The 18,715-nt window shown below is 40.5% G+C and overlaps 1 protein-coding gene across 1 annotated transcript in view; it reads left to right on the top strand.

Annotated features, from left to right (window-relative positions):
- Positions 1 to 18,715, top strand: part of LOC307119984 (receptor-type tyrosine-protein phosphatase eta-like) — a 66,044-nt gene that overhangs the window by 24,857 nt on the left and 22,472 nt on the right. Inside the window, exons 4-7 of the mRNA XM_079806801.1 lie at positions 8,519 to 8,785; positions 14,049 to 14,315; positions 17,644 to 17,898; positions 18,378 to 18,641. Of these exons, the coding sequence (XP_079662927.1) occupies positions 8,519 to 8,785; positions 14,049 to 14,315; positions 17,644 to 17,898; positions 18,378 to 18,641 (1,053 nt within the window). The remainder of the gene's footprint in view (positions 1 to 8,518; positions 8,786 to 14,048; positions 14,316 to 17,643; positions 17,899 to 18,377; positions 18,642 to 18,715) is intronic.

The raw sequence follows: 18,715 nt of genomic DNA on the forward strand, positions 1-18,715 counted from the left end.
TACATATTGTCACTATCCACGATAACATATTTTTACATTTTTGTATTATGATATATTGTGACTCAACATATTGTTACACCCCGAAAAGAGACTTCTATATCTAAATAATCTCAATTCTGGTCAAGATAAAAACGACAAAAATAGCAATTGTGAGCGTGGTGGCCAAGCTTCGGTCAATAGTGGCCACGGCCACCTCAGACCCCCTTGCTCTGCCCTTGGGGCCAGTTGCATAAACATAGCCATTATGTTAAGATTGTGTCTTAAGAACTAGTCTGACAAACTAGCAGTTATTTAGGGGTAATCAATCTTACTTTCCGTTATCAAATTAGACCAGTCTATGTTTTTATGTAACTGACTTAAAAAAAGCATGTGAACATGAAAGTATGAACATTATAAATTGAACATGCAAAATTGTTAACAATTTGATGACTAACTTGTAAGACTAGTGAGTTTATGCAACCGGCCCCTGATCAAAGCAAATCCATACACACACATGCAAAAAATACTATCAGGGTGACACACATGACAGTAAATGAATGCATTAATAATTAATTAAACAACTCAAAATGTAAGATTAAAAAACCCTGATACTGATAAAACAACAATAAGAAACACAATTAGGTAAGGCCGATACGGTGACAAAAGCAAATATGATAACAATTAAATAAAAAATATTTGCACCAATAGGTTTAAAAAAATCATGTGGAAAAATCATGTGATTAAATAATAAAAAAAAGTAATTTCTTACAACATAAAAAACCGACAACATAAAACATCTGCACTTTCTTAAAGATTTCTTAATCCTTTTAAACAAGCCATCATTTTTCGACAATTGCTTCTCATATTCATGTGACACGGGGCGTTTTGACGTAAACATTAGAAAAAGTACTGAAAACATTTGAAAGTGATGCAGAAACTGATGTTTTCCACTGTAAATACTAAGATGATATGTATTTTTTTTTACATAGAAAAAAACCCAGTAAGTAGTACATGTATTGTTGAAAATATTAGAATTACATAAGACAAATTATATGGATATTCCTTTATTTTACTTCCAATAACTGTACTTTACGGAATCTCTTGTTAGATCTATATTTTTAGGGAAACATACTTTTAATTGCATTAAGGTTTTTACTATAGTATTTTTTTTTACATTCAACTTTACAAAAGAAATGTAATGAAATTTTTTTTTTTTTTTTTGAATGCAAAATCTAAGAAATTATAGTTACATAAGGAATATAATAATGATTAAAAACACTTCAAGTACTGCTTATTTGTGAGCATTTCTTTGTCAATTACTGCCAATAATAGCATTTGCAAAGTACAATGGTCCAGAACGCATTTGGAAACCAAATACCATTTGGACTTTGGAGGGAGCAGAGCACTTGCATGTCATAACATAACTGTTTCCTTGAGCAATGAAAGATGACATAATTTCCTCATTACCATGATAATGCAGCATGGCGTCCGTCAGCCCATTAGCTGTCCTTACAACAGTTTTTTTTTAATATATATTATTGCTGTTAATATAACTGTTGCAATTTGCAAATAAATATATATTTTATAATGTGCATTATGTGCAAATGCAAAATATGCATTATGTGTCTGAGTATTCCCTCTGTGCTCTCAACTTTACCTTATCTACTATTAAACACCTATACCTATGAAAATAATTTAAAATTCAAATTAAATGGATGACAAAATGCTTGTAATATATATCCCAAACAAAGCAAAATAACATACATGATTCTGTTGAAATGTTTACTCAAACTCTCTTGCCATCTAGCTTTAAAATTAATCGTGAGAATTCACCACCCTGGGTCACATGGATTAATGGAAGGGCCCTTCCTGAAGGGATTTAGGTGTACACGTTCGTTTGGAACACCCTTATTAATGGTGTCCCCTTCCAGAAGTAAATTCCAGTTGTAATTCGCCCATGATACTGCTAGATCTTTTCTCAACTCTAACCTCAGAGGTTAGAGGTCTTACCAGAGTAACGTCTTGGTTACATATGGTAACCCACGTTCCCTGAAGGAGGGAACGGAGACGTACGTCGGACGTACCGACGAATTGGGATCACTTCATGCAGCCCCTATCAGCTTCGAGATTTAGAGAACAGGCCAATGGGCCATTGGCGTGCGAGATTTGCATCTCGCGCTCCGCCCCGCGCCGCGGGTATAAACAGGAAGCGAGAGCGAATGCACGCTGTTTTTCACTGAGGAGCCGAACTTAGTGGCTCAACCTGCAGTGATGGTACAGCAACTGTGGCGACGGGACGTACGTCTCCGTTCCCTCCTTCAGGGAACGTGGGTTACCATACGTAACCGAGACGTTCCCATTCAGTCGGTCACGTTCGACGTACGTCGGACGTACCGATGAATTGGGATCCCTTATGGAAAACGCCATAGTTACTACCACTTCCAGCGCCCAGTGATGAGCCCCTCAGACCCCGATCTGATGCGGGCGGGGAATTCACGCAGGGAGAGTCCAAGCTGCTGTTCCGCAAAAGCCCATTCAGCTGACTGTATTGGATAACGCTGGGAAGGCGTGCCTGTGAAGGCCGCTGCGGAAGCCACATCATGCCCAGAGGGAGTTACCATGTGGAGAATACACGTATGGGCTGGCCGTGGGCAGCACAACATACGGAAGTCCCAGGGGTGGCCCCGGCCAATTAGTGGAGGGGGACAACACGTACCTGGGACGGCAGAGGAGACTCTGCCAAGGGAAAGACACGGACTCGCCGTAGGGAGCCGTACCGTGGAAGAATACACATATGGGACCGCCGTGGAGGTCACTACATATGGAACCCAGCCTAACACAAGTTCCACCAATGCATACGAGTGTTAGACCGAGTGTCCGACTGCCGTGGGTTGCGGAGGACTCAACAGGGTTCGCCGATCCGGGGAACTCGACTGGAGCAGAATAAGCGCATGCATCCGTCTACCATAGGGGAGGGAATGGCGCAGCAAGCCGACACTAGAACAGGCATTTCGGTGTTACTGACTATGGGAAGTGAGCACACAGGAAGATACCGGCTCTAAACGGAGGCTATAGAATATAGCGAACGTGTTAGGTGTCGCCCAGCCCGCAGCTCTACAAATATCTGTCAGCGAGGCGCCACGAGCCAGCGCCCAGGAAGAGCCAACACCCCTAGTGGAGTGGGCTCTTAACCCGAGCGGGCAGGGCACGTCTTGGGACTCATAAGCCAAGACGATGGCATCCACTATCCAGTGGGCCATCCTCTGCTTGGAGACAGCCTTTCCCTTCCGCTGTCCTCCGTAAACAGACGAAGAGCTGCTCTGAGGTCCTGAAGCTTTGCGTTCTGTCCACGTAAGTCCGGAGAGCACGGACGGGACAGAGAAAAGCTAGGGCTGGGTCTGCCTCCTCCGAAGGCAGCGCTTGCAGGCTCACCACTTGGTCCCGGAAGGGAGTAGTGGGAACCTTGGGCACATATCCAGGCCGGGGTCTCATGGTCACATGAGAGTTACCGGGCCCGAATTCCAGGCACGATTCGTCAACCGAAAATGCCTGCAGGTCCCCTACCCTCTTGATGGAGGCCAACGCAGTCAGGAGTATTGTCTTTAACGACAGAATTTTCAACTCAGCTGACTGCAGAGGCTCAAAGGGTTCTCTCTGTAGTGCAGTTAGCACCAGAGTTAAGTCCCAAGAGGGTATGGAGGGAGGACGAGGCGGATTTAACCTCCTCGCCCCCCTAAGGAACCTGTCGACCAGATCGTGTTTACCTAGAGATTTTCCATCTACTAGCTAGGGCTGTGCAATTAATCGAATTTCGATTTCGATTTCGATTTTGCCTCCCAACGATCACCAAAATAGTACAATCGAGAAAAAACGATTATTTTGCCATGTTCAGTTTTGCAAGAACACTCTTATTTTGTCTTCCGTTCTGAATGAAACGCGCACGCGCTCATCCGCCCCTCCCGAAGCCACAAATCTCTCTCAGATCGTGAGTCTCGTGTGCATTATGCATATCATCCGCTGGAATTTAAAAACTCGGCGCGAGTAAAGATGGCAGAAGGAGGGCAGTTACAGCAGCGTTTGGTGAGCAAAAAAGGCAAAACCAACTCCGTTGTCTGGGAACAGTTTGGCTTCGAGGAATCAGACGATGAGCAGAAACATGCTACGTGCAAGATTTGCTACATGGTAGTGGCTGCAACGCAAGGGAACATCACAAATTTGTTTAACCACTTGAAAATTAAACAGAGTGACCTTTGACAATCTAATAAAGAAACAAAAACTGACGAGAGCAGGGGTGCCGTGTAAACGTCCTTTTTTCCCCTCATATTTTTCAAATAATTCTCTCTTTGTAAACTTTGTTCAATGCATGCGAGTGCTGCCATATGTTTGAATTTGACCAGTTGTTTTCACCGTCATCACCCGGGTTTAGTGCCAGAAGACGCGAATGAGAAGCCGCGCGCGCCGTGAGGAAATGTATCTCTGTGCGCTCATCCGAGAGCGCGCACACGTCTCACAGCGTGCAAATATTGAGTTCTCTTTCAAGTCTTGCTCTTGAACGGACAAACTCACACAAAACGTATGTCAACATGTCCATCTTGATGAGTATCCTAGCAGACATAGTCTGTATATGCCTTAAGTGAACTTTATACAGTCGATAAAGACGACGCATATCCGATCCGGATTGAATAGCTTTTGTAAGTTTAATAGGATTCATCTTTAATTTATGCACTCAAATATGCAATGTTATTTTACATTTGATACATTTCTGTACCTGAAAACTAATGTTAGACGTACCTGAAAAGCATATCTAGCCGAACCATATTGTTGATCTTATTTATTTGTGGTTATCATTTTTACGTGAATACTTTTATACTTTGATTTGAATATATGTTATGTTATTTATTTTAATATTTCAAAAAGTACAACAAATGTTACAATTTCAATTGAATTGTTGAAAGGTGTATTTTTAATAAATACAACACATTCCCAAAGTCATGTGAAATAATCGTGTTACATAATCGTGATTTCAATATTGACCAAAATAATCGTGATTATGATTTTTTCCATAATCGAGCAGCCCTACTACTAGCTCATGATTAGCGGCGATAGCGGCAACATAGACTTTGAGGGTGGAGGGAGACAGCCTTCGCTCCAACCCATCTTGTAGAAAGGCAAGCACAGATCCGATCGAACACCTTCGGGGGTCTTCTCGGCGAGAAGAGCACCAATCGACGAACAGGTTCCACTTCAACGCATAGAGGCGCCTCGTAGAGGGGACCTCGGTGAGGCGCGCTGTCATGGCGACCGAGTCTATCTCCATACCGAGAAAAGAGATCCTCTGTGTGGGACAGAGTTTGCTCTTCTCCCAGTTGACCCGAAGTCCCAACTGGCTGAGGTGACTAAGCACCTTGTCCCTGTGTTCGCACAACTGCTCTCACGACTGGGCAAGGATCAGCCAGTCGTCGAGGTAGTTGAGAATGCGAACACCATGCTCTCTCATGGGGGCAATGGCCACCTCCGCAACCTTCGTAAAGACGCGGGCGACAGGGACAGGCCGAAGGGCAAGACGCGGTACTGACATGCCCGTCTCTCGAATGCGAAGTGCAGAAAGGGCCGGTCGAGGGGAATCGAGAATGAAAGTACGCGTCCTTCAGGTCGATCGCTGCAAACCAATCTTGGGGACGGACGCACCTGAAGATGCGCTTCTGCGTTAGAATTCTGAACGGCAGCCTGTGAAGGGACCGGTTCAAGAATCGCAGGTCCAAGACCGGCCAGAACCCGCCGCCTTTCTTGGGTACAATGAAGTACGGGCTGTAGAACCCGGACCTCATATCGGCTGGAGGGACCGGCTCCATCGCGTCCTTCGCCAGTAGGACTGCAATCTCCGCCCGGAGCACGGGGGCGTTCTCCTTCGCTACTGGGAAGTGAATGCCTCCAAACTTAGGGGGACGCCTGGCGAACTGAATCGCATAGCCGAGTCTGATGGTACGGCCCCAAGACGGGCTGGGAAGCTCTAGCCAGGCTTCCAGACACCAAGCAAGGGGATTAACCACAGACGTACCCGCAGCGGGGCAGTGACGCGGAATGCAGGGATCCGACTCGGACGGCATGGAGCGGCCCGAAGTGGGATCTGAGTGTGCTGTGCAACACTTACCTGCGTCCGCGGAGGGGGCGTGCGAGTGTGGGGAGGGTGGCGAGGCATGGGAGCGTCGACCACCGCCAAGCGCGCTCCCAAATGAAGGAGGGGCTGAGCGTGGCAAGGCTTTGTGGTGTTGCGCACGGTCTGCCTCACCTCCTTCCTCAGCGGGGAACAAGAGTGGCGAGGCATAGCGTCGCGCACTGTTGTCCTCGCACCACTGAGAAGAGGGGAATGAGAGTGGCGAGGCTTTGTAGCGTCACACACTGCCATTCTCGCCCTCTTGTGGGGAGGGGAATGAAAGCAGCGAGGCTTTGTAGCGTCACACGCTGCCATTCCTGAACTCCCGAGACCCAGAGGTATTGGAACTGCTCTTTTTTTTTTTTTTTTTTTTTGGGTACCACTGGCTGTTTTTAACATCAGTGGCGGAACAGAATTACTAATGGTTTTCCACCCGGCCCTCCTCCGGGGAAGAACAGTTCCAGACCAAATCCAGGTCAATTGTGTTTCTGGACCAGGGTGGACATCGTCTAGCCAAGGGCCAGCGCTGTGCGCAGCTCAACCTCGGCTCAGAACTACCCTCGTACTAAGCAGGGCGGAGGTGGCCTGCCAGTGGCACTGCCACCCCACCGATGAGGGTAGTGAGAGAGAGGAAAACTTTATACAGATTATGGCCCTATTGGTGTTCCATATTTTGGCACCAATAGTTCCACAATGCCAAAGCCTTCCAATGCACATCCGGAAAAAGGCAAGGGGCAGGCAAGGCGATTTACGCGTTGCACTATGCCTCAGCCATCCGGGAAAGCATGGCTGTCAAATATGAATCTGATTCAGCACGAGCGCCCACTATTACGGTGGGAATCTCAGCATCATCTTCATTTTCAACACATAACAGCCCTCTCTCCGATGCAGCGATTGACATCTGTCCTCTGCTAGAGCCCCAAATGAAACGCTAGGTCCCCTTTCAAGGACCAGCAATCCCATCTGTAAGCTACCGGCAGACACGTGAGACAGTGGGCGTGGCTGTGAGACGGCACACGGCGCGCTGAACACTCAAGCCCCTATGAAAAAGGCAAGACGAACAGTGCGCCGACGTGGCTATGCTCTCATGAGAGAGCATAGACCACCCACGAACACAGTCTCAACATGCTTGTGATGCGATAGAGGAGTGAGGGGCCCACAGAGATGTACGCGGCGGGGAAGCCTCACTGTAATCCTCAGGCCACCCAGGCTTATCAGCCAAAATAGTCCCCCCTCTGGTGCACCAGAAAAGAGACTAGATCGGGGTACAAGTGAAGGGACTCAACCCCGTTTGAGGCATCATAGTCTCGACCGCGCATCGGAGGCGCCGAGTGATGGGCGCAGAGTTGCCGTGGCAACCCGCGCTGTCACCCGGCAGCCAGACGGCATACGGCGCGCTGAACACTCAACCCTCACGCGGAAGGTGAGATGACCAGCGCGTCGACGTGATCCCGTTCCCCTGAGAGAACATGGATCACCCACGAACACAGTCTCAACATGTTTATGCGAGAGGGATCGTGGCCGTCAGGACAGGAAACAACCGCATCCAGAAACGCACGAGTGGAATGACGTCTTGAAAAAGACGCAGTGTCACACCCGTGTTGCTCTTTTGTGAGGAAACAATCTTTAAACAGTGCTGAAGAACCCAGGGGAAGGCCGCGGCAGCACACAGGTGGTAAGTGCAGTCCTGTGTTTGCTCTCACTGAAACAAACGCCCTCACCAAACCGACAGGTGCTGTGAGAACAGCAGTTTGTTATGCTGATGCAGCGGTGAACATGCGGTCGCGCTGATTGTGCCTTTTCGCCAACACAGAGCGTCCTTTTCGTTCTCTGGAGCATCTCTCTTGCAGATAGGCTCTCTTTTAGAAAAGCAGTCTTGCTTCATCAACGCTGTTCGACTCCGAAGTGAATGACAGCGTGCATTCGCTCTCGCTTCCTGTTTATAGCCACGGCGCGGGGCGGAGCGCGAGATGCAAATCTCGCACGCCAATGGCCCATTGGCCTTTTCTCTATATCTCGAAGCTGATAGGGGCTCCCTGAAGTGATCCCAATTCGTCGGTACGTCCGACGTACGTCGAACGTGACCGACTGCATGGGAACCAGGTTTAGCTCATCACATTAACTATCAACATGATCGCAAACACAAAGTGGTTCTCGTAATATCTGATATGAAAGATGTGCTTGTTCAGTCTTTCTTTAAAATAAATGCTCTTTTCTTGATATTTTTATGTAATGCAAAAAACATTCAGAGATTTGTAGATGTGTTTTCCAACTACTTTCTGGGACCAATGTACATTAACTGGTCAGTCAGTGAAGGAACTGAATGGTGGATGAATAATAGCAGATGTTAAGAAAATATAAAATTTCTGTCTCTTTCCTCTTCAGTTCCATCTAATGTTGGGAGTGTTACAGTCATCGATCGGAAAGAGACTGAGATGACATTGCAATGGGGAAAAGTCAACGACAGTTACACTTATGAGCTGAAATACAGGGATGAAGAAAAGCTTCCAAATACTACATCTAATTCACCAACACCAACTTTAGAGGAACTCAAGGTCATGACTCTGTCTCCTGGGACTAACTACTCATTTACACTCTACACTGTGTTTGAAGATGTGAAGAGCAGTGGATACAACTTCTCCAATGTAACCGGTAAGTCTCAGTACATCTGCTCCGTTGCACTTACCGATTAAGAAAGGTGTGACAGACAAAACATCTGCCCCTGATATATCTTTCAGATTCTGAATTAGGATGCATTTTGTATACAATGTGTAACCTTGCTGACTTTTTTCTTGCATCAATAATTGAATTGTTCCCACCACAAAACAATCATGCAATATTATATTTGCTTGAACGTTTTCTTAACAAAAATATTTTCTTTGAATTATTATTTTTTTATTTGCAACAAAACTATAATGTAATTCTATAAATGTATAAAAAAATCATAAAAAAACATCCTAATTGTAGATTTTAACACATTCTTGATGCTTCAAAGACTAAAACAATTTTGCCAAAACATGCACTATATTGCCAAAAGTTTTGGGATGCCTGCCTTTACATGCACATGAACTTTAATGACAACCCATTCTTCATCCGTAGGGTTAAATATGGAATTGGCCCACCCTTTGCCGCTATAACAGCTTCAACTCTTCTGGGAAGGCTTTCCACAAGGTTTAGGTTAATTAGGTTAGGTTAATTTTTGACCATTCTTCTAGAAGCGCATTTGTGGAGTCAGGCATTGATTTTGAACGAGAAGGCCTGGCTCGCAGTCTCCGCTCTAATTCATCCCAAAGGTGTTCTATCGGGTTGATGTCAGGACTCTGTTCAGGCCAGTCAAGTTCCTCCACACCAATCTCGCTCATCCATGTTTTTATGGACCTTGCTTTGTGCACTGGTGCACAGTCATCTTGGAACAGGAAGGGGCCATCCCCAGACTGTTCCCTCAAAGTTGGGAGCATGAAATTGTCCAAAATGTCTTCAGAGTTCCTTTCACTGGAACTAAGGGGCCAAGCCCAACCGCTGAAAAACAACCCCACACCATAATCCCCCCTCCACCAAACTTTACACTTGGCACAATGCAGTCAAGCAAGTACTGTTCTCTTGTCAACCACCAACTGCAGACTCGTCCATCGGATTGCCAGACAGAGAAGCGTGATTGGTCACTCCAGAGAACACGTCTCCACTGCTCTAGAGTCCAGCATGCTTTACACCACTGCATCCGACGCTTTGCATTGTACTTGTTGAATTAAGGCTTGGATGCAGCTGCTCGGGCCATGGGAACCCATTCCATGAAGCTCTCTACGCACTGTTCTTGAGCCAGTCTGAAGGCCACACGAAGTTTGGAGGTCTGTAGCTATTGACTCTACAGAAAGTTTGCGACTTCTGTGCACTGTGCGCCTTAGCATGCGCTGACTCCGCTCTGTGATTTTACGTGGCTTACCACTTAGTGGCTGAGTTGCTGTTGTTCCCAATTGCTTACACTTTGTTATAATACCACTAACAGTTGACCGTGGAATATTTAGTAGTGAGGAAATTTCACAAATGGAATTATTGCACAGGTGGTAACCTATCACTGTACTACGCTTGAATTCACTGAGCTCCTGAGAGCAACCCATTCTTTCACAAATGTTTGTAGAAGCAGTCTGCATACCTAGTTGCTTGATTTTATACACCTGTGGCCATGGAAGTGATTGGAACACCTGAATTCAATGATTTGGAGGGGCGTGGCAATATTGTTTATGTCTATGTAAGCAAGTTAGATAACATTATTTTTGTGACAAATCCGATGAATTTGCAACACCAATGTAAAATGCATCACAGAAAACAGTTAATTTTGCAAGGCATAAAAATCTAAGCACAATGTATGTTTCAGTGGCAGTGCAGCAGCACTGTGTGTCGAAAATGCAACTGGCCCAAAATCTGGCCCTACCTGTAAGCAATAATTCAAAATAAGCTGGTTGTTGTTGTCAAATTAACAGGCCTTTTTATACACAATAAAATGTGATTAATTTCCATTTGTACTCTGCCAACTTGCGCAAAATGGTGCCCGTTTTCGAGTACAAATGAACAGCACTCACATAGTAGTATATACATTTTAGGGAGATGCAAATGTTAAATATAACATTTAATAAATGTGATGAATAAATACATTCATTATTTTTTTCATGTTTTGACGCTGCTTTGATCATCTCCACATTTAATCATATTGTATTTACCCATCTGTTCAGCGATTCTATATATCTACTGTTTGCTGGGGGTATTGGTCTTATTGGTTTATTTAAAGGAATTAAATTATTACGTTATTAAAAGGGATTTAAAGTAATAAAGAAAAAGAAATAAGAAAGGTAAAAGTTCTATTGTAGTTATGAAGTAAACTATTTGCAAATAATATATATTTTTAAAAATGCACACATTCACACTATCTGCCTATGTAAAAATGCAAAAGTTGTCACGTCAAATTCAGTTAAGATTTACATGAATAATGTCATATTTCCAATTCAAAATGGTGAAATTAGTTTGCATCACTTGATATTACTATTGGTCCCTGAATGTTTTTATCGTAAAACAGTTGTCAAATATTAAATGTTTAGCTACTTACATCTTACAACACACTCTTTCACTGATATAACTAAAGCGCCATGTTGGAATTCACAGTAACAGTAAGCTCCGCCTTCTTTGATTTCACTCATTCTGACACTGACAGGACCGCTGAGGCAGACCAATCTAAAAATGTCGGCCCTGCTATACGATATTATTGAGATACACCAAGACATATGGTAAAAGGTTAACAAAAGATTTACTGTTGATTACAATGCTAAATTTGGTGTTACATTGGGCGTGGAAATGAATGCTTGGACTTGGTGCTGGCATTGCACAGGACAATGGTGACACCAGAATAAAATTCATGATTCTGAAGCTGAAAATACAGAATTATTTTAGGCGAATATGCTTGCACTCAGTAACTGAATAGATATATTTAAACTAATATAGGCCACGTTTTACTGGTAACATAAGACATTTGGCATCAGGACCCACAAATTTTCCCCCATTACATTATTATACAATATGTATTCATCATAATATTAAAATTATTTAAATTAGAATATATTCCTCACTTAGTCATTTTCATTTTGGGTGAACTATTCACAATACATATTGTCACTATCCACGATAACATATTTTTGCATTTTTGTATTATGATATATTGTGACTCAACATATTGTTACACCCCGAAAAGAGACTTCTATATCTAAATAATTTCAATTCTGGTCAAGATAAAAACGACAAAAACAGCAATTGTGAGCGTGGTGGCCAAGCTTCGGTCAATAGTGGCCACGGCCACCTCAGGCCCCCTTGCTCTGCCCTTGGGGCCAGTTGCATAAACATAGCCATTATGTTAAGATTGTGTCTCAAGAACTATGACAAACTAGCAGTTATTTAGGGGTAATCAATCTTACTTTCCGTTATCAAATTAGACCAGTCTATGTTTTTATGTAACTGACTTATGAACTTATGAAAAAAAAGTACGAACATTATAAATTGAACATGCAAAATTGTTAACCATTTGATGACTAACTAGACTAGTGAGTTTATGCAACCGGCCCCTGATCAAAGCAAATCCATACACACACGCAAAAAATACTATCAGGGTGACACACATGACAGTAAATGAATGCATTAATCATTAATTAAACAACTCAAAATGTAAGATTAAAAAACCCTGATACTGATAAAACAACAATAAGAAACACAATTAGGTAAGGCCGATACAGTGACAAAAGCAAATATGATAACAATTAAATAAAAAATATTTGCACCAATTGGTTTTAAAAAATCATGTGGAAAAATCATGTGATTAAATAATAAAAAAAAGTAATTTCTTACAACATAAAAAACTGACAACATAAAATATCTGCACTTTCTTCAAGATTTCTTAATCCTTTTAAACAAGCCATCATTTTTCGACAATTGCTTCTCATATTCATGTGACACGGGGCGTTTTGACGTAAACATTAGAAAAAGTACTGAAAACATTTGAAAGTGATGCAGAAACTGATGTTTTCCACTGTAAATACTAAGATGATTTGTATTTTTTTTACATAGAAAAAAAGCCCAGTAAGTAGTACATGTATTGTTGAAAATATTAGAATTACATAAGACAAATTATATGGACATTCCTTTATTTTACTTCCAATAACTGTACTTTACGGAATCTCTTGTAGATCTATATTTTTAGGGAAACATACTTTTAATTGCATTAAGGTTTTTACTATAGTATTTTTTTTTTACATTCAAATTTACAAAAGAAATGTAATGAAATCTTTTTTTTTTTTTTAATGCAAAATCTAAGAAATTATAGTTACAAAAGGAATATGGTAATGATTAAAAACACTTCAAGTACTGCTTATTTGTGAGCATTTATTTGTCAATTACTGCCAATAATAGCATTTGCAAAGTACAATGGTCCAGAACGCATTTGGAAACCAAATACCATTTGGACTTTGGAGGGAGCAGAGCACTTGCATGTCATAACATAACTGTTTCCTTGAGCAATGAAAGATGACATAATTTCCTCATTACCATGATAATGCAGCATGGCGTCCATCAGCCCATTAGCTGTCCTTACAACAGTCTTTTTTATATATATTATTGCTGTTAATATAACTGTTGCAATTTGCAAATAAATATATATTTTATAATGTGCATTATGTGCAAATGCAAAATATGCATTATGTGTCTGAGTATTCCCTCTGTGCTCTCAACTTTACCTTATCTACTATTAAACACCTATACCTATGAAAATAATTTAAAATTCAAATTAAATGGATGACAAAATGCTTGTAATATATATCCCAAACAAAGCAAAATAACATACATGATTCTGTTGAAATGTTTACTCAAACTCTCTTGCCATCTAGCTTTAAAATTAATCGTGAGAATTCACCACCCTGGGTCACATGGATTAATGGAAGGGCCCTTCCTGAAGGGATTTAGGTGTACACGTTCGTTTGGAACACCCTTATTAATGGTGTCCCCTTCCAGAAGTAAATTCCAATTGTAATTCGCCAATGATACTGCTAGATCTTTTCTCAACTCTAACCTCAGAGGTTAGAGGTCTTACCAGAGTAACCAGGTTTAGCTCATCACATTAACTATCAACATGATCGCAAACACAAAGTGGTTCTCGTAATATCTGATATGAAAGATGTGCTTGTTCAGTCTTTCTTTAAAATAAATGCTCTTTTCTTGATATTTTTATGTAATGCAAAAAACATTCAGAGATTTGTAGATGTGTTTTCCAACTACTTTCTGGGACCAATGTACATTAACTGGTCAGTCAGTGAAGGAACTGAATGGTGGATGAATAATAGCAGATGTTAAGAAAATATAACATTTCTGTCTCTTTCCTCTTCAGTTCCATCTAATGTTGGGAGTGTTACAGTCATCGATCGGAAAGAGACTGAGATGACATTGCAATGGGGAAAAGTCAACGACAGTTACACTTATGAGCTGAAATACAGGGATGAAGAAAAGCTTCCAAATACTACATCTAATTCACCAACACCAACTTTAGAGGAACTCAAGGTCATGTCTCTGTCTCCTGGGACTAACTACTCATTTACACTCTACACTTTGTTTGAAGATGTGAAGAGCAGTGGATATAACTTCTCCAATGTAACCGGTAAGCCTCAGTACAACATGACAGTCAACTTACACTGACACGTGCTGCGTCGGTTTAGGGTGTCATATCTGCTGCTTTGCTGAAATCTTGCCCTCTTTTATCAGAGGTCTGTTGCACTTACTGATTAAGAAAGGAAGAGGTGTGAAAGACAAAACAACTGCCTCTGTTATATCAGATTCCTGTTCACAACTTCACATGCCAGAATAACAACAGAAACATTGCTTAAATGCTTAACTGAATTAGAATGTAATACAATGTGTAACCTTGCTGAATTTTAACTTGCCCTGCCAATAGTTACACTACCCCACCACAAAACAATGATCCATTTTTAATTATAGCAATGTAGTCATATTTTCTAGAAATATTTTCTATCACGTAAGTTTTCTTGACAAAAAATATTTTCTTTGAATTAAAAAAAAATATATATGTTATCTTGCAACAAGATGGAAATAACAAAACTATAATGTAATTCTATAAATTCATTAAAAATCATAGAAACACTTCCTAATTGGTTTATTTAAGTGTGCTATTAGTATACTTTTTTTTAAACTATACTTCTTTTAAACTTTCAGTCTACTTTTTATGTACTTCTCAGAAATAGCCTATACTTAAAGGGTACATAACACACACACAGTTTCTGCCAAACTCATGTTAATCTTGAGTACCTATCTCTGAAGAGTCTCGTTCTGGTTGATGTGCGCACGCGCTAATCCGGGAGAAGTGCCCATACAAAGAATTCCGCCCTTCATGACCTCATACAGGGCCATACTCAAAAAAAAAAAAACTTTCCGAAACTTGTTAGAATCCTGAAGTAGTGTATTTAGAATAGAAATACTCATTTTAAAAAATTTGGCCATGTTTAGCATCAGAACGTGACCATAATAACTACTAGTGGTTCTGGTAAAACTACAGGCCAGTACAAGCCCTAAAACCGAGGGAAGTTGTTTGAATATTATATTGAATATATAAACTTATAGCATGTTTTAGTGACCTCAATAAAACAACCAAAAACAAATGTGTGTAAAAAAAGTTATATTTCTTATGTTTTATACAGCTAAAAGGGCCTTGGGTCAAATTAACCCCAATTAACACAGATGCTACAAAATGTGTACAGAATATTGTAAAAATATCTCCATGTTAATTTTATGTTTACAGAGTTGTCCCCATTAAATTAGGAAAAGTCATTCAATCTGAAGCAAAAAACGAACAAAAAATGAGGTCTGTCGTATTTTTACAGACATTAAACATTGAATAGGAGGGTTAACAGTGTAAATAAGTCAGAATGCATGAAATAGCATTAGATGTATATTTCAAGTATAAAACATAATACCTAAATAGGAACATTGTAGTACACTTAAAGTGCAAAAATAGTATATGAATAGTAAACTATTAGTATGATGTTATGTTCACAGAAAGAAAACGTACAAGTATACTTGCAGTATAAAATTACTAAACTAGTAGTTTACTGAGAGTACACTTCAAAGTGTACTTAATCATATGGAAACTCCCTGGCAACCACCTACTACACCCTATCGCATTGGGCCAGTATTTCTTCAGAAAAATGTGTACATTCAGTACATACAAAAATGTACTACAAACATTAAAACAGTAAACTACTAGTATACTTATATAAATTCATTTGTAGTAGAGTTGCAGTACAAATGAGAAACATAGGCTAGTTGTGCACTTAAATTTGACTACTATTACACATATAGTACACCTTAACGTATACTTTTATACACTAAACTGGGCCAATTTAGTCCCAAGCAGTATGCTATTGTAATAGTACACTTAAAGGAACACTCCACTTTTTTGAAAATAGGCTCATTTTCCAACTCCCCTAGAGTTAAACAGTTGAGTTTTACCGTTTTCGAATCCATTCAGCCGATCTCTGGGTCTGGCGGTAGCACATTTAGAATAGCTTAGCATAGATCATTGAATCTGATTAGACCGTTAGCATCTCGCTCAAAAATGACCAAAGAGTTTCAATATTTTTTCTATTTAAAACTTGACTCTAGTAGTTGTAGTTACTGTATTTACATCCAATGTTCCCTCTAATTTCTTTTCTTGCAGAGCAAAAATTTTCTCTATTGGGCAGACATTTTGGTCACCTGAGCAAAAACATTCTTTATACCAGACCTGTACAGCATACGTAAACACACACACAAAAAGTGGTTTCATTATGCTGTTATAACTTTTAACTTTAATGTGTCATTTCTATTTTATTTAACCTTTGATGTAAGTTAGTGATATTTAAAAAAAAAAATTTTAAGCAGTTAATCCAGAAGTCACTAAATTAAGTCACTAAATTTTAATTTGTCATTGTTTAATTTGTTTAATTTTTAATTTTAAATAGAAAAAGAAATATCGAAACTCTTTGGTCATTTTTTGAGTGAGATGCTAACGATCTAATCAGATTCAATGATCTATGCTAAGCTATGCTAAAAGTGCTACCGCCAGACCCAGAGATCGGCTGAATGGATTCGAAAAAGGTAAAACTCAACTGTTTAACTCTAGGGGAGTTGGAAAATGAGCCTATTTTCAAAAAAGTGGAGTGTTCCTGCTAGTACATTGACATTACTATACTTACAACATAAACTTAAAAATATATCTGAACATTACTTTTTCGTAAAAAGGTCTGTCCTCATTGAGGTACAAGATCATTGAATGTAAAATTTTCAGCGGCAGTGCAGCACTGTTCCGGAAGGGCAACTGGCCTCAATCTGGCCCCAATTGTCAGCAAATATTTCAAAATATGCTGTTTTTTGTCATAGAGTTAAGAGGTCCATTAATGTGCATAATCCCTCAGATTATTTACTAATTAAATATGTAAATGATGGGTTCGTTGTATAACCAAAGTCTCTTTAAGACAAGTCATTTCACTTGGCGGCCATCTTTGAAATGTCTCTTGGGCATGCAAGTGCAGCTCCTATCTCTTTGAATGGGAAAACATCAAATTCTCCAAAACCGTTCTGTGTTCTCAGAACACTTCCTGTTTCTATAGCCACCGGAGCTTCTAACTGCAGCTGTATTCCTATATATAAAGTCTATGGTATAACATATCAGGATTATGCTATTGTCTGTTTAGTTTCATTGTATTTTGGATTTCAATGCTTTCCTGTTTCTGTTCTGGTTAATTAACTCTCTCTGTGTATTTAAGCCCTTAGTGTCCTCAGTTCTTTGTTCGGTCTTGTTTGTGTTATTGTGTAGTTGCTGTTCTGATTCTCCTGCGTATTCTCCCTGTTTATTAAATTACTCTTGATTCTGTTTGGATTTGTTTATGTTTAAGTACACCTGACATATCTCACTGTATCTACTTGTGTTTCAGTGCCATCTAAAGTTGAAAATGTGGTTGTGGTGAAGCACAATGACACCGACGTGATCTTACAATGGAGCGTGGGCAACACAGCATACAACTATACTCTTGAATGCAGCAAAACAACATGTGAAAGCATTAATATCAATGGAAAAGGGAACGAGAGCCATATATCAGGTTTGATTCCTGCAACAAGCTACAACTTCACTCTGTACACAGAGTTTTTTGATGTGAGAAGCACTGGATTCAACTTCAGTCACACCACAAGTTAGTCTCCTATTCTATGGATTATGCTAATAATGGACCACATAGCAGGGTTGGGCAAAAGTCAGAATGAAAGAATCAGCTTGTTTTCAATTCATTATTTGGCATTTGAATTGGCTACAACACATGATTTTGAATTGAAACAACAGATAGAGAAATTTACTGAATTGCAGTTTAAAAACTTTCAACACAACAGAGGGATTTCATTAGTCTAAGACAAGATTTGCAAATAATTACTTACATATTGATCTGACAACAGTTTTATGAATTTATTTCAATTTCATTCAGTTTCAATGATTAAATAAAATTCCAATTTTTATTGCAATTCTTCACCCGGTTTGCCTCGTTTCAAATTTCTGAAAGGTGCACAACCCTGCCACATACCAAATTATCAGTGAGGAATTTGAGAGGAATTTACTGTATGTTCTACAGTATTTACATTAATTACTATCAATTATTTTGGAAAATGTATCTCTTCACAGCTCTATCTAACGTAACTGAAGTCAGAGTCACTCGATCACCGACACAGTTGTACATCACATGGAATAAGCTGAACAATAACAACATCTACAACTACACCTTGCGTGGAAGTCATGGAAATGACATAAATTTGACTGCATCTCCTCTGGATGATAATATTGCACATACATACTCATCTCTCACACCAGGGACGGAATACAATTTTACTCTCTTCACTGTTGTGAATGATGTCACAAATGCAGGGTACAGCTTCAAGAGCGTCACCAGTAAGTTTTGATAGTTTTGACATTACTCTTGATAGCATTTAGCTAGTTATTTGAAAATACACGAGTTCTAATTG

Source organism: Gobio gobio (assembly GCF_949357685.1).
Source record: "Gobio gobio genome assembly, chromosome: 23".
Classification (NCBI taxonomy): Eukaryota; Metazoa; Chordata; class Actinopteri; order Cypriniformes; family Gobionidae; genus Gobio; species Gobio gobio.